Source organism: Alligator mississippiensis, chromosome 10, assembly GCF_030867095.1.
Source record: "Alligator mississippiensis isolate rAllMis1 chromosome 10, rAllMis1, whole genome shotgun sequence".
In the NCBI taxonomy this organism is placed as follows: Eukaryota; Metazoa; Chordata; order Crocodylia; family Alligatoridae; genus Alligator; species Alligator mississippiensis.
Genome location: NC_081833.1, coordinates 3,607,599 through 3,633,916, shown reverse-complemented (window position 1 = coordinate 3,633,916; position 26,318 = coordinate 3,607,599). Strand labels below are relative to the sequence as shown.

The 26,318-nt window shown below is 41.1% G+C and overlaps 1 protein-coding gene across 10 annotated transcripts in view; it reads left to right on the top strand.

Moving 5' to 3' along the window:
- Positions 1-26,318, top strand: part of ATXN2 (ataxin 2) — a 66,741-nt gene that overhangs the window by 20,643 nt on the left and 19,780 nt on the right. For 7 of the 10 annotated variants that reach the window (XM_014598476.3, XM_059713367.1, XM_059713363.1 and 4 more), the window contains 15 exons: positions 1,520-1,579; positions 2,328-2,399; positions 2,689-2,839; positions 9,370-9,494; positions 10,853-10,944; positions 14,608-14,805; positions 15,344-15,522; positions 17,101-17,310; positions 19,490-19,672; positions 21,216-21,404; positions 22,143-22,250; positions 23,826-23,896; positions 24,721-25,028; positions 25,666-25,729; positions 26,121-26,273. In XM_014598476.3, coding sequence (XP_014453962.1) covers positions 1,547-1,579; positions 2,328-2,399; positions 2,689-2,839; positions 9,370-9,494; positions 10,853-10,944; positions 14,608-14,805; positions 15,344-15,522; positions 17,101-17,310; positions 19,490-19,672; positions 21,216-21,404; positions 22,143-22,250; positions 23,826-23,896; positions 24,721-25,028; positions 25,666-25,729; positions 26,121-26,273 — 2,136 coding nt within the window. In that variant the 5' untranslated portion in view covers positions 1,520-1,546. The remainder of the gene's footprint in view (positions 1-1,519; positions 1,580-2,327; positions 2,400-2,688; positions 2,840-9,369; positions 9,495-10,852; positions 10,945-14,607; positions 14,806-15,343; positions 15,523-17,100; positions 17,311-19,489; positions 19,673-21,215; positions 21,405-22,142; positions 22,251-23,825; positions 23,897-24,720; positions 25,029-25,665; positions 25,730-26,120; positions 26,274-26,318) is intronic. The other 3 variants (XM_014598479.3, XM_019486818.2, XM_059713366.1) reach the window with 3 other exon arrangements.

The window sequence follows — 26,318 nt, the reverse complement described above, 5'->3', positions numbered from 1 at the left end:
TAGGGGTGCTTGTTTTGTGGGGGTTTTTAAATAAAAAAAATTGTTTGTTTTAACTGTAGCTGTAGGGTAGTTGCCATGGAGCATTTGAAGTGTGTTAAACCCCTGTCCTCCATTAATTGTAGGTAGATGGCATAATTGTGACCTCAGGTGAACTAGGGGCTCTGAGGTGCTTGTGACCCCACTTGTAACTGCTGCAACCTCTCAGGGTTGCAACCTTCAGTTTGGGAACTGCTGTCTGTCTTGTTCCTTCATTTGTAACCAAGAATAAAATCAGTTTTCTAATAGTAAAGTACACTATTTTCCCTTGCTCTCAAATGTAATAACATTGTCTGGAAAGCTGACATCAGAACACTTAAAAAGTGTCCTTGATGTCCTTAAATCATTCATGCTAATAAGTATTGAAGTATGGATGAACCTGAGATGTGGTTTCTCAGAACAACGGGTGATGTCACAAAACTCTCTCGTTCCTTGGGGTCTTAGACCAGCAGAGACTCCCTATGCCTGATGAAGGGTGATTGCGTCCAAAAGCTTGCTAAGAACTCTTTTCCAACTACTCAGTTGGTCTAATAAAAGATATCGCATCTACCCAAAGAACTATCTATGCCTGATCACAAAACGTAGGTACTTCAGTTCGTAGGTACAAGTGGGTTAAGCTAAACGGTGACGCAGCCTGAAAGATGCTATCAGTTGAGAAGTTCAAAGTATGATGGGGTACTCATCTGTTTCAGCATGTGTTGGCTCACAAGAACGAAGCTGGCAAGGAGAGCGGAGAGATGTCGCAACATGCGCACATTCTCATCACTTCATGTATGCATATGCAAACCTGACAAATCTAGCCTCCTGGTCCTGTGTGGTCAGTTTGCTTAGCCTGGGATCTTAGACTTTGGTACTGTTGTAAATTTAGTCTTGGTTGGTTTATAGTGATTTTTGTAGTTGCTTTGGCACTTTGTGTTTCAATGTTTTTACCTCCTGCTAGTGTAAGTTCATGGAAGCTGGGTTTGTTAGCTAGTCCCTGGAGTGATAGAAAACCTCTTCCAACAGATGTTGGCGAGCAGGGGTTTTTGTTTGTTTGCTTTTTACAATATGGAAGTTGAAGTTCTTCACCCACAGTTAGCTGTCTTAAATAAGAGGTGGGGGGATGAGGGTATCGGGGCATTTTCAGTTCTGAGTCTTGCATGGAGTCTTCACAAAACCAGCATGTAGACTTCCAAGTTTGGCGACTTTCAGGACATAATGCAAAGCTATTAAATTCTCTTGGGGAGACATTTGGGAAGGGATGGGGTTTTGGTGTCATGGGAGGGTAGAGATGGATTCATTTGGCATTGAGTCAACTAGTGAAATGTGGATTAATGAAATGTACATTTTATTGAGTATTTGCTCAGCAGCACAGACTGGTATGTACCAATTTTAAACTTGTAATATATTTTGAAAGTAGGGCTTCTTTGAATTCCTTTTGATTTTGTTATGGTGAAATAAATTTGCTTCATTGTTTTCTGACAATAGCGCTTTTATCTTTCAGATTTCTTTTGATGGCATCTATGCAAACATGAGAATGGTTCACATACTTACGTCAGTTGTTGTAAGTCTTACATGTGGGGCAGGATAGTAAAACATCTCTATAGCTACCAATATGGACCTGTAGAATACAAAACTACATAACATTTAAGCCCTATAATTCAAACAGCAGGCATCTTATGCCATGACTGTGCTGTGAAGACGGACAGTGGTGACTTTTCTTAACTTAGTGTTGTGGGTTATTTTTGAGGGGTAGGGTGCATTTCTTCCATGCCCCTGCTGCTTTTTATTTTGTTATCTTTAGATAACTTTTAAAATGTCATTTATTTTAGTCATCCAAAAATCTAAGCCTGAATACTGCGCGCACACAAGTTTTATGCTTTAACTTACCAAAAACGCTGGTAGGAGGAAGTAAGAAGCAAATTATCCCACCAATCCCCCATTCTTGCTGACATATTTCAGGGCAGGCTTTCAGCATCCACCCTCGTCTTACACGCACATACACATACATGCGCTTTTCACTTGGAAAAAACACTTGCATATGTACTTGACCAGTTGCTCGGCACTTAGCTGTGCCATAAGTACATGCTGGAACTTATACCTACAAACATTGTGAGACCAAGCTGTAGGTGCACACGAGTCTTTGCACCTGCAAAGCATAGGTGCGTCTTTGAAAGCATACACAAACAGTGGTTGGGTAGAGCTGTGGCTGAATATTGAGTCATTCATTGCATCGGTACTGAAAAGCATTCAGATCTCGCTTGACAGCCCTTGTTAGAGAGCTGCTTTGATTTCTTTCTCTCACATTTTAGGGCTCCAAATGTGAAGTACAAGTGAAAAACGGAGGTATATATGAAGGAGTTTTTAAAACTTACAGTCCTAAGGTAACTGACTTACTTGTTTTTTATCTCTCATCACTTTTCCTGCAATACTAATGGTTGATGAATTGCTTGGTAGTAAAGCTGAGCAAATAATTTGTAGTAAATCTGTTGAAATCCAACCTCTTCCTTTTGTGAATTGCATGCAATTGGCTTAGTTTTCATGGAGTTGTTCACTGCTTGAAATTTATGTGATGATCTGTGGAGGATGCGTGTTGGTTGTTAACAAGTGATTCTTTGAGTGTTTATCATTCAAGGTGTTTCATGTTAAACTCGCTCCTATTTTTAATATTAGTGTGATTTGGTGCTTGATGCTGCTCATCGGAAAACTGCTGAATCCAGTTTGGGGCCAAAACGCGAAGACATAGTAGAGAGTATCTTGTTCAAGCCTTCAGACTTTGTTATGGTGCAGTTTAAGGATATGGATACCAATTACGCAAGAAGAGGTAGGTTTCTTTATTTTAAGTTATTTAACAATGGAGGTCTCTTTAAATTGTAAATCGTGGCTCCCAAAGCTGTGTTTAGGCACTTAAGTGAAGACAGCCCTGACACTAGAAGTGCTGAGTGTCCTGTTGACTGCCATGAGCACGAATGTTGGGTGCTCCCCAACTTGGTAGTTTTTTATTTAGGTACGCAAAAGCATATTTCGGAGTCTGTCTTGAGGAAAATAATGTCTTAGAGCTGCTGGTCATTTTAGCTCTTTCAAAGGTAATATTTGATAGTCTTTTCATGCTGTGGATTCTTCAGAAGCTGTGAAACCGAGCGATAGGAATTTCCAAGTTGTTGTTAAAAACACAATTATTATGTTTGTTGGCTTTATTAGTCACTTGGATGCTATGCTTAAATGCAATAGGAGAGTCCATGGGTTCAGCTTTTAAATGTATTGAGAACTCTGCAACTGGAACTCTGCCAGCCTGCAAGGGAAAAGTCATGGTTTCCCACATTTTTCACCTTTAAAGGAGAATGCATTTTTTTTAAAGTTTTTGTTTATGATCCTTTCATATAGTCTTGTGACCCACTTTTGGGTCCCAACGCATGGATTGAGAAACACTGCTCTAAGATATGGGTACTCAACTCAGCTTGCAGGCCAGATACAGCCTGTAGAGCTGTGTCATCTGGCCTGAGGGGCTCCCCAAGGCTCCAGAAATTTGGTAGCATGGGAGCCATGGCAGTGCTAATTGCTGCCCGCCTGCTGCCAAATTTTCAGACCTGTGGGGAGCCTCAGGGGCCAGGTGATGTGGCCCTGCACCACCCCAATCTGGCGTGCACAATTAGGCCCATACGCCAACCCTTGGCCCATGTGGCCAGAAGTTGGGCACCACTGCTGTAAGACCTCAGGCTTTTTTTGGTGTAAGATATTCACAATTCGCCCAGCTATGCTCCTTTCAATTGGAGAACTCTTCTTTGTCATCACATACCTCCTAAGGTATCCTGTGCTTGCTGTAGTCCCTGCTTTGCTGGTCCATAAAAGAAGAAAGGAAATTGGTATTTTTTTTTTGCATGCAGTGGAACAACTCTGGATGTGTGTCGCCTCCAGTTAGCTTAGTGGCACCTGTTGAGAACAGTAAGATGCTAAGTGTTTCTGCCACAACAGGCTGGGATTTATTGCAAAGGAGATCACCCAGCCCTTGGATTTACATGCATCTGTGAATTAAAGGAGGAGATGCATAACAAGAAGCTCTGATTTAGCCCCTTAACTCACCAGTTTAACCATATGATAGCTGCTTAGTTCTATGCTCCTGAAGGATTTTCTTTCCTGTGGAAGATCCAGAGGGTAAAAAGGACAGTGAAATACAGACCTCAGTTCAAGTGTAATGGTTTGGTTTATACATGTTCATGTGGACACCTCTTAGTTTCCCTTGGACTCTTGTCCATGGAGAAGAGAGCCTATGCTGCTAGGTTTCACAGCAGGATGAGGCCTGCGCACTATGGGCAGCATGAGGAAGAAAAGCCTTGTCTCCCCCATTTGGACGCTGTTGCTTGAACTACGGCAGCAGTGCTAAGGTGGTTCGGCTGCCAGCATGGACACAGCATTACCAGCTACACAATGTCCTTGGGCCCACAGAGGTTCTGCCAGTGGAAGATGGCTTGCTGGCCATTCGCTTGGCTAGCTGTCCTGGCTATATTTGTCGTGGAGTGTGACCCTTTCAGCTGCCTCACTGAAATAACTTTGCTGGCAGAACATGGTGATGGGGCAAAGCTTGTGTGCGGGGAGTACTAGAAGCCACGGGCTTAATGTGCAAGGCAGGCCTTGGCAATAAGCTACCATTCAGCACCTTTGTGGTGCTCCATGGAAGGCAAAGACTAAGGATTTGGGTAAAGCAAACTTAAGAGTACTTGGGTTTAGCCCTGCGGAAGAAGTTGGTATACTCAGCTCAGCAGGTGCTCGCTGCCTGGGCATCGTTTCTTAGCAGAGCAGGTCCCTTGGAGTCAGAAAAGCTGTGTCGAATTTTTTTTTTTTTTTTTTTTTTTGGAATGCCTGCTAGCCAAGCCCTCTCATGTGGCTGAAGTTGGAGTAAGTTTCAGCTGCAGCCAGCTGGTGTCAAGGCAGTTCAGAATTGTGAGTGCTGTTAGTCCAGCCACAGGAGTCTTTCCTTTGCCACGTTTTGTGACTGTACTGTAAATCTGAGACTGGTCCCAGCAATCTAACAAAAATGGAAAGGAATGCGGTTATTGAAGTTCTTTCTGGGGATCCTTCCAGATGAGGATAGCGATGCACACGTTACAGACAAAGGAAATGTGTGTAATTTGGCAAAGCTGGAAGTAGCTAATTTTAATGTTACCAAGTCGGTGCTAGGCAGGCACCTTGCAAATACTTTGGTTGCACAGTAAACTCTTAAGTCGCAACCACAGTTTACTTCAAGCAGCACCAAACTTGATTTTCAGTTTGCTTGGCCTAGTTTGAGCATTGCTGGCGCATGAAGCAGACTGGTTTAATAGAACTTGAATCTCTCTGTTGCTCTTGAGAATCAAAAGGAAGAATGTGTATCCAATTACTCCAGAAAGCCAGAATAGGTTAAGGGCCAATATCTAACTGCTTGTGAATATTTAATCCCTCAAGCTTGGACAGACTTGTTCAGAAATGCATGGTAAACTGAAGCTTCTCAGAGTGCAGATGTAACGCGTCTTTGCATGACATGCAGCTGAGCCACGTAGAGAAACAAGTACTTTTTATAATTCACTGTTCGCTGATTTGGCGGCAGGTTTCAAAACAGGAAATTGGAGAGCTTGAACATCAGCCACCAGTCTTATGGCAAGGAGGTCCTGCCCTCAGTAGGTCAGAGAAGCAATGCGGAGCTAGCCAGGAACTCACGTTGCCGCTCAGGCTGCTACTGGGTTTGCTTGCCTGAGGCCTCTCTTCATTCAGTTGCTTTGCCTCAGTCTTACCCTGCACAAAAAGGAATTGCTTAAAACTTTGGCTGCCTGTCCAGGTGTCATGAGAGCTGTTAGTGTCATCTGCGCTCCGTTTCGCATTCGGCGTCAACTCTTATTACTGCTCTGCAGGGGTTATTGGTAGCAGCACTTCATTGGAGTATCTTCTGCAGCCCTCGTACAGTTGGTCACCGTCACCCGGATTCAGGAAATGGATCTGAAGTGAGGCATAGGTGAAAACAGCAGACCCTCTCTGTGCCTTAAAACAGAACTGGCTTCTGTTAATCCTATCCTAAATAATGGAGTGTTACTGTTTTTAAGCACTTTGGAGACTGCCTGCTGTTTGTCTGGTAGACTTCATTAGTGTGTGGTTTTATGTTGCCCCCTTCTTTAAACCATTACAGCCTTTTATTGAATGTTTTTCTATAGCACTTTTCACAAGTATGTGAGAGAAGGAATAGGTGGACTGGGCAGATAAGATACCATTCACATAGTGTTTATTCATGTTGTCCTAAATGTCTAACTTCCCTGTAGTATTGAGGCTGTTTTATAGAGGTTAATAGCTACATCAGTAAAATGCAGGATTCCTTTTCTGGACCCTGTATGGATTCTCTCATCTCATCCTGGCTATATTCCATGGGGGAAGATTCCCCTCCCTATAGTGATCCAATTTAAACTAGGATTTCCTCTTGACTGAACCGTGAGTGATCCCTGAGAGAGAAGTTGGAGCTGAAAGGATGCATTTGTTCTTGATACAGATCCTAGAAAAGGCCTGGAAGTAACCTGGGGGAAGCAGTCTAACCCCCAGCTTGGGGCAGGGTCATCACTATCCAAACCGTTTATAACGCATGCAATATTTGTATAACCTACACTTAAACTTCTAGTGATGGAGATCCTGTAATCGCTCTAGGTAATGCGTCCCAGCATGTAACCTCCCACGTAGATGGCTAGTACGAGACCTAAGTTTCCTTTGTTGCAGTTTCAGCCTGCTGCTACTTGTCTTGTCCCCTGCGGACACGGCCAGTAATTGATGGCCAGTTTCTTTCTAACAGCTCAGTTTATTGTGGGACTTGAGTTTGCTGTTAAAATAGGCTTATGCTTAGTTCCTGTGCACATCCCATTCATGGTTAACAGCTTCTCTGAAGGCTTGATCAGGTAGATGCGGACACGCCAAGTGAGAAGTGAAGTGAAGTGTGTTCTCTTGTTACTGTTTGCCTTTGGGTTGTTGTAGTACCTACTCTCTGTATTGTGCTAGTAATGACAAACATTGGAAGAGCTATTGTCCCATGTTGTACATGTAGAAAGCAACAGGAGTGGGGTTTTTTCCCCTGATTCTATTAAATGCATTCTTGAGACGTACCCTGAAGATGCAGAGTGGTTTTGTAAGAGGTGTATGACAATCCCTGTTTTTCAAAGTCTGAAGGGTGTATAGTAGTGAATGTGATAGTCTCTTCCAGGGAAATGAAATGGTGCCAAGCAGAAAGCCTGAAGAACTGAGCTTGTGTTTGTATTTTGATTTGTTCCTTTTCTTCCTCCCGCCTCCCCATCACTATTTATTGTTTTATCAGAAATGGATAACTTTTTTGACAGTTACTGTTTCCCTATTTCTGCATCTTGTTTTTATCATTTCCAGTACATATCATAGTACCTTTTTGCTTGTGCACTTATAAAATGTGTGCATAAAGTTCAGCTCTATTTGTTCTGACCCTTGTTGGCACTTGATTTTAATCTGTTGCTTTCTAACGATTTACTGTGCTTTTGGATGATACTGTGCCGGACCTACGAAGCTGGAGGTTGCTACAGGTCTACTTCAGAACAGTTTCCAAGCTGTCAAAAAGCCTTTACTAGCAAAATGCCAGTAACAAGTTATAGTATGTCCTCACCAAGCTCAAGCATCAGGCTTCCCCTTAACAGCTGTGATGCAGCTTCACTGGCAGACCTTGCAGTGACTTCACAAGCTGTCTTTATTATGTATTTTTGCAGTCCGTGATCTGGCCTCATCAGGGTGTCTGCTTCACGTATGACTTTTTCTCATCTTGAAAGAGTTTCTTGTATTTTGGAGGAATTTTGAGTACCTAAATCTTGCCTTTTACAGTGTTTCATAACTTTTTTTTACTATTTGCCAATTAACAAACTATTTACTCTTAAATGCTTAATTTTGCATTCTCTCCTTTGGTCTTTCTGTTCGTAGTATGAGCAAAAGGATGTGTTTAAGGAGACAGTGTTGAGTGTTACTACAATTTGACTGTCAAGTTGGGTAGGGCTGGAATAATTGGCGTAGTTGATGGTTTTTATTAAAGCAGATTTTCAGATATTGTAGAAGACCATAAGGGGCATGTAGACCACTTACATAAATGTAAATTCTTTTCACCATAGCTTCACTGTGTATTTGTCTCCAATACAATTTCAGATGTTGCTAAAATAAATTTAAACCTGCATTCTTCCATGTCTAGTAGTGTCTAATGGTTTGGTCCCCACCATTTCCAAATCTCTTAGATGAGACCCTGATTTCACTGTCAAATTACTTATTTCCATCTGTTTCTTTTGAGAAGTTTGAAGTTCTGAAACAGAATGGACTGAAAGCAGTTTTAAAAGATTAAGTCCTTTATTTAAAGCATTTAAGAATCTCTAGGCAGATTTGAGCTTTTAGTTTTTCACAAATACCAGAATTTGGCTTCCTTAGTGTTGAATGGCTTCATTATTTAAAATTAAAGTACTTAAATATTCTAATATTCTAATATGCCTTCAGCTGTACTTCTTACCATCTGGTTTGAATAGAATATAATCAGGCATGGAAAATAAAGTTCATGATCCAGTTGCTGATTGCTTGGTACACCTGGCTAGTAGTATATTCATAGTGTATGCAGCTTCAAGTGTTTCTAGCATTCCAGTTTCTAGTTGTGCAGAGAATGTGAGATAGGAGTGCTTGAATTTTACTATGTAATTTAGTAATTTGTGGCTTGAACAGTATGACACTGCTAAAAGCGTTAACTGATGTACTAAGCAAAGAGCATTTCTAGCTTCACTGTGGGGAGGATCCCATTATAAAGAGACTACAAATGTGTAAACATTGGCATCAAAGAAACCTTGCAGTGGAAGGAACTGGGGTTGAGTTAGATGGTGGCATAATTTAGACATCCTGGGTAAAGGTGTATTAATTTGCCTTTAATGTTTTTGGGTATCTGTTGTGGTAAATAGTCATATGAAACGGTTGTACTACGCTTGAACCATATTTTGGTTTTTAAAGTAGTGATGAATGATGATGCTCTCTTGAAGTAATGCTGTAATGAGTAAACTTAGTCATGTTAAATATGACTGTCGTATTAAAAGAGAAGCAGTGACCACTGTTCTTTGGTTTCTTGAAATTTTCAGAATTAGGTGCCAGCTTGAAGCAATTACATTGGAAGTCAGGCATTTTGTGTGTGATATGGTATTTGTCATATACTAGTTGGATGTTTTAAAAACAGCTGAGAGTATAATATTCACTGAAAATAAAACCATTTTGGGTAATGCTATTGTGCTTTATGTTCGACTACGCCTTAAACACAAATGCGTGTTGCCTTATTTTAACCAAATTTGTTTTTTTCCATTGTTTTTTCCATAGATGCTTTTACTGATTCAGCAATTAGTGCTAAAGTAAATGGTGAACACAAAGAGAAGGACCTAGAACCATGGGATGGTGGAGAGACGACCACCAGTGAGGAGCTGGAGGCTTTAGACACAGATGTTGTAAGTAACCCTTTTTATCATGCATTGACGTCTCCCTAGAAAGAAGTAACTTCTTTTGCTGTTCAGCACAGTGTTCTTGAATTTTAATCTAGAAGTAATACTCTTTGTTCAAGCAAAATTGTTTAAATATCATGGCTCTGTTTATATAGATTTTTTTTACTGCAGAAATTCAGAACTTGCTGAGAGACCACAGATTTCTCACTGTGATTTGAATAAGTATAGCAGGGTCCCAGATGCTGATATTGGCAAAAAACCGACTAAGGCAGCTGCTGCAGTAACAGCCTTGTCTGATTTAACAATTAGTTGGGATAGAAGAGTTTTCATTGAACAGTGCAAATCCTGAATTCATAATTTGCTGCCCCCCCCCCCCCCTCCCCCCCTACCTGTGGAAAAACTGAGGGCACCCATTCATACATGTTGGTGAATTTGGGGCTCAAGTGAAGGAGGCTAATGGACCATCGATTTGGTACAGGAAGCTTCATAGTTCCAAAAATAGGCTTTTACTGAAGTACAGAAACAGCACATCTATAGGTCCTGCATTACTGGATGGGAAATTTCTTCATAAATGGATGGTTTTCTGTGTTCCTTGTTAACTTACCTTGGTTACTTGTGGTATGACATAGGAGCTAGTTTTACAAGAGTTTGCAAAAAACGTGATGTGCAAAAATACAAATAAAGTGGTGCATCGCATTCGCCTCTGATCCGTAACCCTATCAATATTGGTTCTTAAATCTTTGTTCAAAGTTTGGGAAGAATGCTTACCCTTTCTAAAAGTTAAATTTCACATGGCTTGTGCTATAGCTCTACCTTACTGGATCGTCAAGTATTTAATAGAAATCTTGTTGCAAACTAATATTTTTACAAAAGTAATGAAGTCTTAGTAAAGACCAGAGCGCACTCTGCTTAGAAAAGAAGTGAGGACATAATGCTGTTTTTGCATGCAGATGTCCCCGCATGTATGTGTATTCCTCAGATAATTGAGCTGGTTAGTGCATTTGAAAAGTTCCAGCACTTGCCACAGTGAGGCACACTCTTTCCACGTTTCACAAGTTGAAAGCATCTGGTTGCCACTTCCTGTAAAAGAATTTAATGCTTTTGGTTTAGTGCAAGACAGAACATCTTACAGTGCAAAATGGGTGTGATGCTAGCATCAGTATTGGTTTTTGAGGTTAAAATATGTGGCTCTAGCAAATGTTGTTTAAAAAAAATCTCAATTTGGATTTATAATTTCAGCATCTGAAAATCAGATTTATAGACCTATGAGTAAGGGCAAAAGGTCAAAATTCTGCCACCAGCCCTACATTTCAGGGAATGTATTTACCAGTACTATTATGAAAACAAGCATCATTTTCTTCTAGTCTAATGGATGGGATCCCAATGACATGTTTCGTTACAATGAAGAAAATTATGGTGTAGTGTCTACTTATGACAGCAGTTTATCTTCTTATACGTAAGTTTCAATATATTTTTGTTGTTAGATTTGTCTAATTTTCTCCATCGTTCATCTAAATTTATGTTGTAAAGATGCAGAATGTTTACCTGTTTAAAGTGGTAGATCCCAACGATCCTTTACCAAGCAGATTAATGAATTCCTTTTTCCCAAACTACCCATTTCTGGTCAAATGAAATAATCTCCATACGTTTCCCCTTAAGTGGGAACAATTTATTTATAACGTAAGCTTTTTTTTTATACATTTTTTTTTTTTTTTTTTTTTTTAACAGAAATTCTTTATGAATAAGACTGAAAGAATGAAACATTTTATATATGGTAACTTCTAAAGAAAATGCTTAAATCTGATTCTGATGAATGAATTGAATTTCCTAGGTTAAGGGAAAAAATCTCTAAAAATCCTTTCATTGCTGATCCCTGACAGTTGTCTTCCCCAGATGTTTGACATGGTTCTAGTGTTCAGAGGGTGCATGGGTGTTGCATTGTGCGCCACAAATTAACTTTAAGCAGATATTATTTACCGTATTTTACAAAACCTTCTGATCTCTACTCCGCCTTGACTTTGTTTTGAAGCCTGGACTCATCCCTAATAATTGTCAGACATAGACTGTTAACTAGTTGTAAAATAAATCAGTGGTGTGACTGCCAAAGACAGCAGCAGAGAAGTATGTTTCTGGTCTTTACCACTTTCTGATTCCCAAAGCATAAATCCAGTCTGAGTTGGCAAGTGCTGGAAGAAACCACTTTGTTTCCCAATGGATTGGGGCATTTGTGCGTTGCCCTCTGCCTTAAGAATCCTCTTTTTTTTTCACTCTTGCCCAAGTGGATCTAATTTGCTGGGGTTCAGGAACTGCTGTCTGAACCAAGTGGCTCTTCAGGAGATCACTTGCAGCTGTTTGCAGAAAATGTTACCAAAGGTGTGTTCTTAACTTCTTGCACTGGGCATATCTTTCTTTCAGTCATGAGTAAAGTAATGCAAGCCCTGTTGGACAGTGCAGACGTTAACCAGTATACTGTAGGGAAGGGTTGGACTGTCATTGGTCTACAGCGCAACGATAGTCAAAGTGCTTACCATGTTGGCTTCAAACCAAACTCTTTTGCTCTGTTAGATTGACCAAAACTTGTGCTTCTCCTCTGGCTCCAGAATCCTTTGTACTTTGAACTTGAATTTCTGGCGTCTTCCTTCCGCATGGGTAGTTATGGGAGCTAAAACTTAATGGTGACTTTAAATCTCTGGGGAAACATTGTTTCCCCATCAAGAGAAGGCAACACTGGCAGTTTCCTCTTTATTGCTGCTTGCTAAGCTGCCTGGAATTACAGCTGGAGGAGCAGGGAGGAGGTATGTCTTCCTTGTATGTTCTCAGCATTATGAGCAAGTAAAGGGGAAAAAAGAAAAGTACAGCAAAAGATCCATTTCTGGCTGAGTCTGTTCCCGATTTTGAGTATTTGCAGATGTGTCTCTGCAGTTGCTAAGCTTGGAGGGTTGTTTTTTTTCTTGTTGTCCTTTGAGCAAACCTTTTCTTCAGTTCTGAACTGGTAAGGGTTGAGATGGTTTGACACCTGGCTACAGTGACTAGACATACTGTTCCTCATTTCCATTTCTTCTTTATCAGCCTCTGAAAACACTCCTTCTCTGCCTACTTCTTGGTTATCATGATACAGCTGCACTGGTTCTTTCTATGAAAAAGAATTGGGTTTTTTGTTGAGTTTTTTAAAGCACCGTATATCCCTACTTCCATTTGAGGAGCCTGGTTTTTATCCTGTGCTTGAATAGCCCCTAGCACAATGAAGTCTAGGTTCCTAAGCACTGTGAGAACAAAAATACCAAGAAATGTGTGGGGCAGTTTCCAGATCTCGGACAACAGGAGCATGCCTTGCTCCATTGTCAAAAATGTTAGCCATTGCCTCTGTTCTCGTAGCAGGTTTCATAGATGTTAGGGTCGGAAGGGACCTCAATAGATCATCGAGTCCGACCCCCTGCCCTGGGCAGGACAGTGTGCTGGGTCTAGATGACCCCAGCTAGATGCTCATCTAACCTCCTCTTGAAGACCCCCAGGGTAGGGGAGAGCACCACCTCCCTTGGGAGCCCATTCCAGACCCTGGCCACTCGAACTGTGAAGAAGTTCTTCCTAACGTCCAATCTAAATCTGCTCTCTGCTAGCTTGTGGCCATTGTTTCTTGTAACCCCTGGGGGCGCCTTGGTGAATAAATCCTCACCAATTCCCTTCTGTGCCCCTGTGATGAACTTATAGGCAGCCACAAGGTCGCCTCTCAACCTTCTCTTGCGGAGGCTGAAAAGGTCCAGTTCCTCTAGTCTCTCCTTGTAGGGCTTGGTCTGCAGGCCCTTAACCATACAAGGTGAATGCTGCGTTGTGGCACATTTTTCATTTCAGCACTGTTGCCAGTGGCTGTTGGGTGCTATATAAATTGAAGCTGGTGCTGGCAGTTCTGTTAGTCTTAGCTATGATCCAAGCTGGAAGGTGTAACTCCACTTAGCAGTTTAGAGAGTGGCAGAGGAAAGTAGTGCATGGTTTAGTGCCTGGTGTTCCAGCAACAGATTTGTAATGGCTGTGGTCCAGTGCTCTAGTCCCTGGACTAAGATTTGGGAAAAGTGAGTTATATTCTAGTTCTGCCTCTCACCTTTCCTCTGACCTTAGATGAGTCACTGTACCCACATCCCTTCCCATCCTGTTTTATCTAGTTACAGGTTGATTGGAGTGGGGGTTGTCATTCGCTGCATCTGTGCAGCACCCAGAACAGTCAGGTCCCAATCTCAGTTGGAGCCTTTAGGCCCTGTGTACTAAGAAAAATAAATGTTTCTGGCATTTTTAATGAGTTGCGTGTTATCTTTAAAGTAGCAAATGAAAGCAGGCTGGGCAGCTGCCTTCTGGAGCATTGGGGTAAAATTGGTTTGCCAAGCTGAAAACAAGGCAGAGGAAATGATCTCATACTTCTGAGAAGATGCTTCAGTTCTCAGAATAAGCAAAAACCGAGTGCTACCATACGTTGATAAAGCAACCTATTTTTTTTTAAAGGGCAGTAAAGTAGGTGGAAGAAAAAATTGGACTTCCTTTCTTGAAGAAAGCAGTTTTCAAATTTAAAGCTGCCTGTTCACTCCTGAACTCACTTTGCTTTTAGTGTGCTATTTCAGTGGTTGTATTGCATTGGTGCAGCTCTTTCCTGTAGTGCCTTTCACTTGGGGATTGCTGCACACTTTCAAAAGGTGTGTTGTTACCTCATGTCCGAGATGGGTACCATGGTCTTGCTCTCCTGGATACCATCTTGCCACATTGCTACTGGTTATAACAGCGGTGGCTGATGTTCCCAGAATGAATGTTTTCTGAGGTGTCTGACACCATTTGAATGTCAGGAAGCCTTGGCCTCTTGTGCTCTAGGGGTCCTCTGAACAGTCTATCCACAGAATTTCAGCTCAGAAGTTAAACTAAAAGGTTTCATTGTCAAGATCTCATAAGCTAATCACCAGCACACTTTATGGTGCTGAAAGCCAGCATCCTCACCTGCTTTATGGTTAGGGATTTTGCTAGTCAGAGAAATATGCTGCAGCCCAAGCTCTGTTTTTGGGAAATATAGTTTTTGTGGGTGACCTAAATGCTTCAAATACATCTCAGATTTGGTTTTTCTCTCCCCCTCCCCTTCTTGTAGGGTGCCCTTAGAGAGGGATAATTCAGAAGAGTTTTTAAAACGGGAAGCAAGAGCAACTCAGCTTGCAGAAGAAATTGAATCAAGTGCCCAGTACAAAGCTCGGCTTGCCTTGGAAAATGACGACCGGACAGAAGAAGAAAAATATACTGCTGTCCAGAGAAACTCCAGTGAGCGAGAAGGACATGGTGTGAACACTAGGTATTTAAAGCAAAATACTACTCTGTGTATAAAGGAGGCCTACAGTTTGCTGTGGCAGTAACTTAGTTCTTGGAACATGTTTGCTTCTGGGAATGGCAATTGTGGCTTAAAAAAACCAAACACCCAAACCAGAAGTTGCTTAGAGAGTAGGGAGCAAGCCATCATTAATGTGTTACCTAGTATTTTAGTGCGGGCTTTGCAGATTGCCCAGTAAAGCATCCGCTATGCCAGAGTTGCTTGTCAGAGTTCAGTGCTGAATCAGCCATGGCCCTGTAGGATCACAGCACACTGCAAGAGGGCTTGCAGTCCATAACTGGTGATTCTGGATGCATGTCAAGTCATTTATTCTGTAACTGAACCAGAAGAGCATAGCAGCATTTAGAATGTAGAATTTATCTTAATTTTGATTGGGGGTGGAGAAAGGAGGCAGATATGAGGGAAACTTATGGAGAGAAATGATGTTATTTTTCAGTCGTAAAGCATTGTCCTTATCATCCAACTCTGGCTACAATAGTGAAAGACATTTGCTGTGTTTCAGGGAAAACAAGTACATTCCTCCTGGACAACGAAATAGAGATGTCCTGTCCTGGGGAAGTGGAAGGCAGAATTCGCCCAGGATGGGCCAGGCTGGCTCGGGGCCCCCCATTTCGAGATCTGGATCCCATACTTCAGACTTCAGTCCAAACTCTGGAGCAGATCAAAGAGTAGTGAATGGAGGCAAGTATCTGTGCTAAGCAAATGAGCCCTAATTGATGAGAGTTTTTATTTTAAAATCTTGGAAATGGTGTCTGTGATCCAGTTAGGTGAAAAAGAGACAAAATAGTTAGGTGAGCATGTGGCATGTTTAAAAAGGTATCCGTAGATGCTTCTTATTTGGTTTTGATCTATGTGACCTGATGATAAATGATGACTCAACTATGCTTATATGTAGTTGGTTGCAGGAGAGAATTTTATTTGTATGCCTTCTCCTAAAACACTTCCATGTTTAGGTGAGCAGGCTGCGTCCATCTTTAAAGGTTAGATGAAATCTGTCATGAAGATATTGAGCACAAACTTTTGTGTTAGGATGCAAGTGAGTTGAGCTGCAGTACTAACCTTCAGCTGTCCAGCAACTGTGGCTGAAACCTGCCTCTTTCACCAGTAGCAGAAGAAATCACTCTTGCCCTTGTATGTGAGGATTCAGTCCGGCTCCCAGAGAAAACAGCATTGCATTATACCTTGGTTTTATTGTGACATAGCACAGCTTGGCTATAGCCTCCAGTGGGAAGATAAAACAGTCAGATACAGCAGGAAAGGTTTTCCAGAAATCTTCTCTCCAGATAAATATTCTTGAGCATCTTCTGCTGTGTTTCTGTATATAAATTGCCCAGAATGCAGCAGTGTTTCCAGTGACAAATGAACTCAGTCCCTGTTTGCTGGTTGTTCATATATCAGCACTGTTACTTAAGTAGTAAATGCAGCTTTGGCAGGGGGAAATAGAGTAACATATGTGAAGAAACAGCATATAATATTTAATTGCACTTGTCTGGGGAGAAGGCCTGGGCAGTTGCTAGCTTAAGGTAAGTGATGCTTTCTTTTTAAATACATATTTAAATATTTTGATCTGCAATACAGACTCCTGCCCAACAGTGCTGACTTTGAAATCTCCCTCTTGTAGCCATATTATTTGTTCTCCTATTGATTTACATAATGCTTAAAACAGTTATAGCAGCTGTAAGTTGGTTGTTTGGCTTTGGAAAGAGTCACTGTTACACCTGTTCTTCTGAAATGTTAAACGAGCCCTCTACAGATGCTTACAGGGCACAAACGTCCGACTTCAGACACTGAACACGGCTGTTTTTTGTAAAGAAGTACTTTCTTTAGTTGATACTGCTCCTCATTAAGTGTGATGTGATATATAATAGCTATATAGTCAGCTGTGTACATGGATCGCCATTCAGGATCTGTTAGTAACTATTGATGCACCTTGTCGAGAGTTATGTACCGTAAAACATGTATATAAGCAACAAGCTAACAGATTAAGCTTTAACTGTCTATTCCTCAGTAGTATTTGTAGATCCTAAACTAACCCTTTGGGGAGCTCACGTTGCATTAAATCTGACCAGTCCAGAAGAGGGGAAAGCAAGCTGGCCGGGATTGTTTTACCACTTGTGGAAAGAACCAAACGTGTCCCCAAAGGGTTAAACATGTATATGAAATCATTTTTGTCATGTTTTGCTTTTTTTCTGTTTACCTTTTTCCCCCATGATTTTTCTTTAGTTTTTATACTTTCCTTCATATCATTTGTTCTGTCAGGTGTTCCCTGGCCATCGCCTTGCCCATCTCCTTCCTCTCGCCCACCTTCTCGCTACCAGTCAGGTCCCAACTCTCTTCCACCTCGGGCAGCCACCCCTACAAGGCCGCCCTCCAGGCCCCCCTCGCGGCCATCCAGGCCCCCGTCTCACCCCTCTGCTCATGGTTCTCCAGCTCCTGTCTCTACTATGCCTAAACGCATGTCTTCAGAAGGTACAATACCACGATTTGTTCATGTTTTTGTTTGTCTTTGTTTAACTCCTTTGTGAGTTTAATTACAAAATTGTTTTTCCTCTTCATTACTTAACCTATAATTTGTGTTTAACTTTAGTTTAGTTTATCAGACTGTTTCTATTAACCTTTTTTATTTAAAGAAACTTTACAAAAACACCAATATAAAGCTGTGAAATTTCCCAAGTTGGTATGGAATAAGCTCAGCTTTGTAACGCTGCTCAGTGTCTTAACCCAGAAAACAGCAACCTGGTGGACCCCAGTATATGTTAGAGGGCTTTCTCCAAAACATCTTTTTTTTAATCTGAATGAAATTTCAAGAGCATTATCCTAGTATTACCACAACAGTTTTACGTTCGTTACACTCTTTGGAGCCACTTCTGTCCAGATCATAGAATTCTATAATAAGTGCACTGCGAAATAAGGATTAAAATAAGGTATTCAGAAACAAACCTGTAGAAAATGTGCGTCTGTTTGATTTACGGTTTATGTAAGGGGAGCAGCAACACAGGTAAACTTTTAGGAGCTACCAATGCTGATTTAAAATAATATATTAAATTGCATAGCTATGCGTGGGGAAACATCTAAATTTAAATGGTGTATGGTGTGCTCTAGTGTTGTGGTGATTGGGCACCTTCACAACATTAGACTGTGCAACATAACCTAGTAAATCAGAAGAAAGGGACCCACGTTGTATAGAGTGTGCCATGCAGGCAGTTTGGAGGGGTATCTTAACAGCTATTCTTGACTGACATTTCTGCAAAAGAGGATTATTGCCCACCACCTGAATTAGTTGCTGATAAGGTGTGACCTGCATGATAGAATTTCAAGATCACTTCTGCCAAGTAAGGAGATAGTGATTGACATACCTGTAGGACTGACTCTGCTTTTTGCCCATTGTTACTAGCCTTCTTGAATGACAGATCTTGAGAATCCAGCCTGCTGGTTTCACTTGTTAGCAGTTTTAAGTCAGTCATCAGGTTTGAAGTGGGGTGTTTCTTATTGTAATGCACACATTTTAAAAAAACAGCATTTTAGAAAATCTCTCTTCAGGGAAATGTGGTTCCAGTTTGCCTGTAGATAGTTTGGATTAAAATTTAATAGTCTTAAAATTGGTGGGTAAAGTTCAGAGTGCCTCTTTTCAAGCTGTTAAGTCTCCTGCTGGACTTAATTGATACTTCAGAATTTTATCTGAATACAGAAAGCTATAATTTTATATTTTTCTCTATTAGAGTCCACGCTTTTTAAACGGTTGAAATATTGCAGTTGATTAACACGTTCACTGGGTGCAAATTATTTTTTCTGTTCTAGTGCCAGTCTTCAAGTCTGAACTTTAATACATGGAAGTATTTTCACTCAATCTTTCCTTAATGTTGAGCATTATAAAGAACTTGCGCCAAGTTCGATAGGTGCTTTTTATGGCAAGTTTTTGCTCAACTCTAAAGCTCCATACCTTGTTCTGAGGTGCCAGTCTCTAATTTTGGGAGCTCAAGACTCTTGAAGTCACAGACCAGGCTTGATCCTTGAGAAAACAGTAATTGGTTCAGTGGAACTTGCTGCTGGGCAGTGACCTTTCGCAGGTGGATAATGCAGGCTGCATGGAGAACCCTTCACTAATCCCCCCCATGAAGGCACTGGTCAACCAGTGGAGACTTCCCTAAGGGTGCTGACCCTGTGGCGAGAAAGCAGTTCTAGCCTTGAACTTCTTAAGCCATATCCTGTGAATGCTTTATAGCTCAGAACTAGTTTTATGACTTCAGGTTCCAGCACTCCATTAGAGAAGCTAGTAGACTTACGTTTTGGCTTGGGTTACAGTGGGCAAAAATGAACTGCATGCCAGGAATGAATTTCAGTTCTCTTGGCAATAGATTGGCACCCTATTTGTTAAAAGCTTCTGAAGCTGTCACTGAACAACAGCTCTGTTAACAAGGTGATGGGCATGTCAAAACTTAGGTTCATTGGACCAATACTATTTTCCTAGTTTCACTGAGCCACTGGAGCCCCCATTTGTGGCCAACACCAATTTAACTCAGTTTGTTACATTGCCTTTATAGCAGGGGGTTATGGAGATTTGAAGCTTTAAATTTGGTTGTGAATGTAGGTATGCTTAATGTAACAGACTGATATTCATAGTATGGGGATGTGTTGTTTTTTTCCCCAGGGCCACCACGGATGTCTCCAAAGGCACAACGGCACCCTCGAGGTCACAGAGTCTCTACTGGTAGGGGTACAATTTCAAGTGGCTTAGAATTTGTATCTCATAATGCACCAGGGGAAGCATCTACTGCTACAGTGGCACGAGGCGGCCCTTCAGGTGGGACGTGGTCATCAGTGGTCAGTGGGGGTAGGTATAGCTTGGCTTATTGCAGATGGCTTGCAGGGATGTTTTGGAATGTGAATGTTCAACTTCTAGACAGCTCAGTCCCTGATTAAAGAGCAGGCTTTGCTAACTCCAGGTTGCGTGGATTAAAAGGAAGCAGCAAGACTTTTAACAGTGAGTTTAGCAAAATGATTGTGTGCATTCCACCCTAAAGGGTGTAATGTTGCCTGAACTACAAAGAGGTGGTTCTGTCAGCTTTGCTGTTAAATGCAATGTAAAGGAAGAGGAATGCCTAGGAATTAGCTGAATTGAAGGTCTAGTCTTAGGGAAGCTATTGGAGGAAGCAAATAACAGGTGCATGTGAGTAAGCCCAACTGCCTGTGAACAGAAGTTATGCAACTGGAATCGTTCATTTTTATATCAGTGAGGAGCTTGGGTGAAGGAAACTTGGTGTGGTTGGGAAAGAGGAGGTTACACTTCAGGTGAAAGGTTCATAAGGGAACTTGGAATTACGGGGTTTCCTTCAGTGATCCAGGTTTCAATGTGCTGCTTTGCTGTTTTTATAAATCAGGATGTCAGTGCACAGTTGGTGCCAGCAACTTCAGAATTCCTTGTCAGAAGATTTTAGTTAATAGTCTGTTAAATATTAAGCCTTCAATTTAAGCCGGTTCTTGTGACATTTGTTATCTGCTCTTGAGGCCTGTGTAATATGGAGCATGTCTCAGTTGGCAGCAGCCAGCCTGCTCTGGAGACCCAAGGGGGAGAGTTTGGAGCTGGAACTTTAGAAAATTGAACAAAGGAGAAATTTTTTCTAGGAAAGAACATGTGAATACATCATTGTTCTGTTATGCACAGCCAGCCTCTTAGACCTGCTGCCTCATGGAAAACCCGTTAGTGTTGTCCATGCTGTCACTGTCCCGGAGCGGTTTCTTCCCTTGATTTATGAACATTCAGGAGGGTCATTACCATGCAAACTATCAGAGGAGCAGACTGTCTCCTCCTAAAAGTAAATATTCTGCATGCATTTATAACTAGGACTGGTGGGCCAGAAGAATAGCTCCAGTAGCTGGGTGTATGAATTAAATACTTCAGTTTTCCAGGAGGCGTCAGTCTCTAGAGGATTGTGCAAAGCAAGTTGATTGTCAGATGCTTACATCTTTCAGTCATTTAAAAAAAAAAAAAATGTTTTACATCTGTTTGTATAGAAGGCCGGCCACCTTTTTTGCTCTGCCTGAAACTAAGTGTTAATATGAGCTATTGTGGTTGGACCGATGGGGATTGCAGCTTCATTGTAAGACCACAGGGCAGTGAATATGTGTTGAGGGAATCTTTCTGCAGAAAAATCCCACTTCTTATCTGAAATGCTGCACTGTAAAGCACTAGGAAATGTACCTGCAAGGTAAACAGGTTTTCAATTCCTGTACACTGTTGTGCTGTTTTTTTAAAGCATGTTCTTTAAGCCTTGTTTTATTAATATGGAGTGGTTTGGACAGCTTGATTTTTATCCATTAACCATATTATTTTTTTTTTTTTTTTTTTTTTTTTTTTTTTTGTAATTTATTTCTAGTTCCCAGATTATCCCCCAAGACCCACAGGCCCAGGTCACCAAGGCAGAGCAGCGGTTCCACCAGTGCAGCTTTGTCCTCTCCTCAAGCTGGAACTACTCCTACTGAATCAGTTGCGATGCCAGTTCCAGCAGCCTCTCCCACACCTGCTAGCCCTGCGTCCAACAGAGCAGTCACCCCATCCAGTGAAGGTGAATTCCCATCGTACTTTGAATGATTTATTTTCAGCCAAAGGGAAGAATAGAAATTCACGTAACCAAACCCTACACTTCTCTGCAGAAAGCACAGCTTTTTCTCTCTCTTTGTCACTTGATTTCCCTATGTATCAGTTTCCTTTTTCCTGGGAGGAACACTTACCATAGCAGAAACATTTGGACAGACTAGCAAACTTCTGATTGTTCTTTGCTGCTCATAAGACTAGATCATAGTGATGCTGAAAGTGACCTGACACAAGATTTCTGAAACAATTGAGTTTTTGACCTGCCTGCTCTCTGCTTCATAAAGAAATCCATGCATTTGCTAGAAAGTCACTTTTGTTAGATTAGTTAAAGGTCTTGGAACACACACACCTCCCTCGCCTCTTAATCAAAGGACTGAGGTGGTTGGATTCCAGAACAGAGGTTTTCTTTATCCACATTTTTAAAATAATTTTCTAGATGACTCCTGAGAGTCTTCTGGCCTAGACAGAACCAGAATTTCTAATGTAAAAAAGGGGAAATCTTTCAGCCCCATATCATGTATCATAACAATTCATTTAAAAAAAAAAAAAAGAAGTAATTTTATTAACACTTGAGAGAGATTGTAGATGAAAAACAGAGGATTTTTCTCTTCTGTTCCTAAAGTTTTCCCCATATATTTCCTTCTTCACGGTCCTTATTTCTGATCAGTTTGTGTGTGAAAATAACACTGAATTGGAATTCTGTTTCCAGCTAAAGATACCAGACTTCAGGACCAGAGGCAAAATACTGCAGCAGGAAACAAGGAAAATACTAAGCCAAGTGAGACTTCACCTAGCTTTCCTAAACCTGAGAACAAAGGTTGGTATCTTTAAAACTTCGTTAATTGTTCTGGAGGAATTCCCAGAGCTGCAAGTACAGACTGCAGCCTCATCTGATGGAATCAACATTTTAATAGTTACTTTAGTGAAAGTCGCAAGCCTTTGTCTTCGACTTTTGCGCAGCTGTGAAATTGAACGGCATCAGCAACTGCAGAGGGAATGCTCTTCTTTATCCACTCTGTCCAGTGATCAAATAAAAGGGGAACACTTCTGTTAACAAACCTTATTAAAACTCCTTTTTAACTGACCAAAAATAGGCTGGTTTCCCTTCATGAAACTTCTCAGCTTCCTCATTATTACAGTTCTCCTAGCAGCCAAAAGTGTGCTCAGCATTTTCATTCAACTTTTCCTTGTAGCCTGGTCTTTTCATGTTCACACAGTTGAAACATCCTCTTTTGTATCATTGGACTTGTTCATTTTTTTTTTCTCTTTGGTCTTAAATTTTTCCTTGAATTCAAGGAAAAATTTAAGGTTTCCATTTTGGCACGTGCATTTTGAAGCATGGGTGCTAGTAGTAAGTGATTTTTTGGCAAGTGCTTGAGAAATCCTTTGTTCAGCTAGATTTTCAACATCTGTAGAATTGTATGCTAAATATTTGTGTAGCAGTACCTGTTACCCCTCCTTCAGTAGGAGGGTGGAGTAAAACTGTTCTGCGCTAGCTGTATATTTAAATAAATTGAACCCAAACCTGTATTAAGTTTGCAAATTTAGAATAACAAATGCATAAGCTGTCATTAGAAGTTGTTGCTGTATGTGAGGAAATAAGCATATAAATAAGCAAGAACTATTGTTCCATAATAATCTCACTCTCATTCAGGCAGCTCTAGTTGTATGTTAAAATGTTATAATTTTCTAGTTAATTTGGATGAATGTTGTACATCATGTTGCTTTAATTGGGTCCCCTTGTTGTCTTAGTTTAAACTGAATTTGTAACTTGAAACTGCAAAAATTCTTGCTAGTGGAGTGTAACATATAGTGTGCGTCTTGTGGTTTTATGGTCTGCTGTCTTTCTAACATACAACGCCTCTGCAGATTTTTGATCTGGTCTCAGTGAAAAGGCATTCAAGACCTGCACTTCAGATGGCCTAAGAGCCATGGATGTAACAACTATTTGTTGTTGAATGTGGAAGTAGTGGAATACAGTGAGACTGCTTCAATGTGGGGGAACAGGAATGAAGAGCTGCAGTGGACAAGCAGCTGCTTTTATTTTCCTCTGTGTTAAATGAGTGGATCAGTTACTTCAGACAAATTCAAGAGGAAAGGAGGATAGATTGCAACTCGAGATCTGCACAGAGCTTAACTTAAAATCCCCAGGTTGAAATGTATTGAGATCACCCACTCATCCCTTAGTTTGGCCCTTGAAGTTTTTCATCTTTTTCCGCTCTTGGCTGGATTAGGATTGCTATACAGTGTTTGCTCTGCTTGGAGTTGCAGCAGCCTCTTAAATCAAAGGCATTTATCTGTTTTGTTCTTGTAAGATTTATGTTCGTGACTCTGAACTTGCTTTGTGCTTAGTCAGAGTTTAGACTTTGAATATGTATATTATGTTTGGCAGGTGTATCTCCAGTTGTTTCAGAACACAGAAAACAGATTGATGACTTAAAGAAATTTAAGAATGACTTTAGGGTAAGTATGCTTCATATGCACAACTACCTTTTAGTCAGCCAATATGCACTTTTCTTCCTTTGATGTGAGTCTAGATTTCCTATTAATGAGCTGAACATATTTATGAACAGGAAAACTGTTCAGATTGGCATGTAATTCACACAAAAAATATCCATGTAAAATTGACACAAGCCAGTATGAAGTCAGTGGTGACTCTGCTTGATCTGCCTGTAGTGATCAGGTGTCCCAGTGAGATAAGAATATGCAACATTTAGATTACAGTTTAGATGTTCTAGTGAAATGCTGCTTGGAACCTGTTGATCTCTGGGCCCAAGAAGCTAGAACGTTGGGAGAACACACATTTAGCTGCTTGAAGTAAGCTGTATTAGGTCTTTCCTTTTACAAAACTGCTAGCTAACAGCAACAGCAGATGTACCGTGCTGTGTCTAATAACTTTCCTAAAACATTCTAACCAAACTTCTTAAATACCTAAGAACACAAATGGGTTTTAAATCGGTTACCTAATTGTTAAGTGTCACTTAAGTTGCAGAGAAGAATATATAGAGACTTCTTGGGTTTGTCCTAATTTGTTCCTTCCTTAAAAAATGAAAAGGAATTTCTTGAGCTCCACCAAATTGCTTTTTTTAACATCTGCATGGAGGCTCCCCATATGTGTGCACTTCTTAAACTTCAAAACAAAAAAGTGTATCCTCAATTGAAATGTTTTTCATGCTGAAGCGATACACGTTTAATGGAACATTCCTTCTGATCATACAAGAATTGTCTTCTGCATGTTTGCAGGGAGATGATACTTGCTGAAAGTATTAATAATTCTTTGTTTTCAGTTACAGCCAAGTTCCACACCAGACACAGTGGATCAGCTGCTAAATAAAAACCGAGAAAATGAGAAATCAAGAGATACAATGAAAGAGAAAACAGAATCAACTTCTAAAGAATCTGTTGTTGAAACCAGCAGTAATGCCAACTCTAACAGTGGCAGTAGCAAGCCGAATAGTCCCAGTATTTCTCCATCGATTAGTAGTAGCTCTGAGCAGAAGCGAGGGCCAGAAGTAACCTCCCAAGGTGTACAAACATCTGGACCAGGCAGTAAACAAGAGAAGGAGGATAAAGAGGAGAAAAAAGATACCGCTGAGTAAGTAATTACAGGTTTAAGGCAGTATTTTTGTTTGGGGTGGGGGGCGGAGGATAGAAAGTAATTTCTTAGCATTTGCATAGTATGAAACCAGGTTCTAGCTTGAAAAGAATGAAGACTTTGAAGACCTCTGAGCTAAGTGGGTGAACTTATCTCCATTTTACAGATAGGAGAAGTGAGGCAGAGGTGAATGACTTGCTTGGTGCCATGCAATAAACCAGTGCTAAGGCTGTAAAATAAGTCCTTTTGTCCTCCTGCCCCTTCTGTTAATTCTACAACTTGCATCGAAGGCAGGCTGTGCAGAAACAGGCATGGTGGTTGCATTTTGTCTGGACATTACTGTCCATGTAGCCTTAGTTGGCTAACATTGTATTTTCTGTAACCTAGTTGCATTCCCCTCCTCACCCCCATCCCTCTAATGTTAGTTCCTCGCTCGGGCGATTTGTATTTCCCTACTGGCTTTGTCATCTTTTTGGATTCAGAATCCTAATCACCTGTCATGTTTCTCAGAAGCCTGCTCAGATGAGATTTTTATGGGATGTTCGTTACTCTAAAACTTGAACCGTGGACAAATTCAGGGGAAACGGTTGTTGGGGAATAACTCTAAACCTTGAATTCCTTGTATGTGTTTCTTTAGGCAAGTTAGAAAATCTACACTTAATCCAAATGCAAAGGAGTTCAACCCTCGATCTTTTGCTCAGGTAAGTTGCTGTTTTATTTTGGCACGTACATTACAGACATCTTGGGTAACTGCAATCGCATGGTTTTTCTTCATTCCTGTTTCGGGTCAGCTCCTTCATGTTGGACAGTGGTTTTCCACGTCCTGTCTCTCTCCCTGGCTTGAACCAATTTTCCTGCCTAATAATTTGCCAGCACAGGCAGCAGCTCGAACACAAGTCTTTCCAGTTCTGGAATCCTAATACACTTTTGCTTTCAGTTTCTCAGCTTTTCCATGCAAGCAGGTGAACAGGTTCAGTCCTTCTGGTCAGTTTAAACGTTATATAGGAGCACAAATAAGGTTCACATTCAGGATATAAATTGGGGTACTCTGCATTCCCCGACACCGAGCTGACCACTTCTGTTTATTTGCAGCCAAAGCCCTCTACGACACCCACCTCGCCTCGTCCACAGGCTCAGCCCAGCCCTTCTATGGTGGGTCATCAACAGCCGACTCCAGTGTATACTCAACCTGTCTGTTTTGCACCAAATATGATGTACCCAGTTCCAGTGAGTCCGGGCGTGCAGGTAAAGCAACTCAAGTTTAATTGCTTGATAGAATGTGAAGCTCTC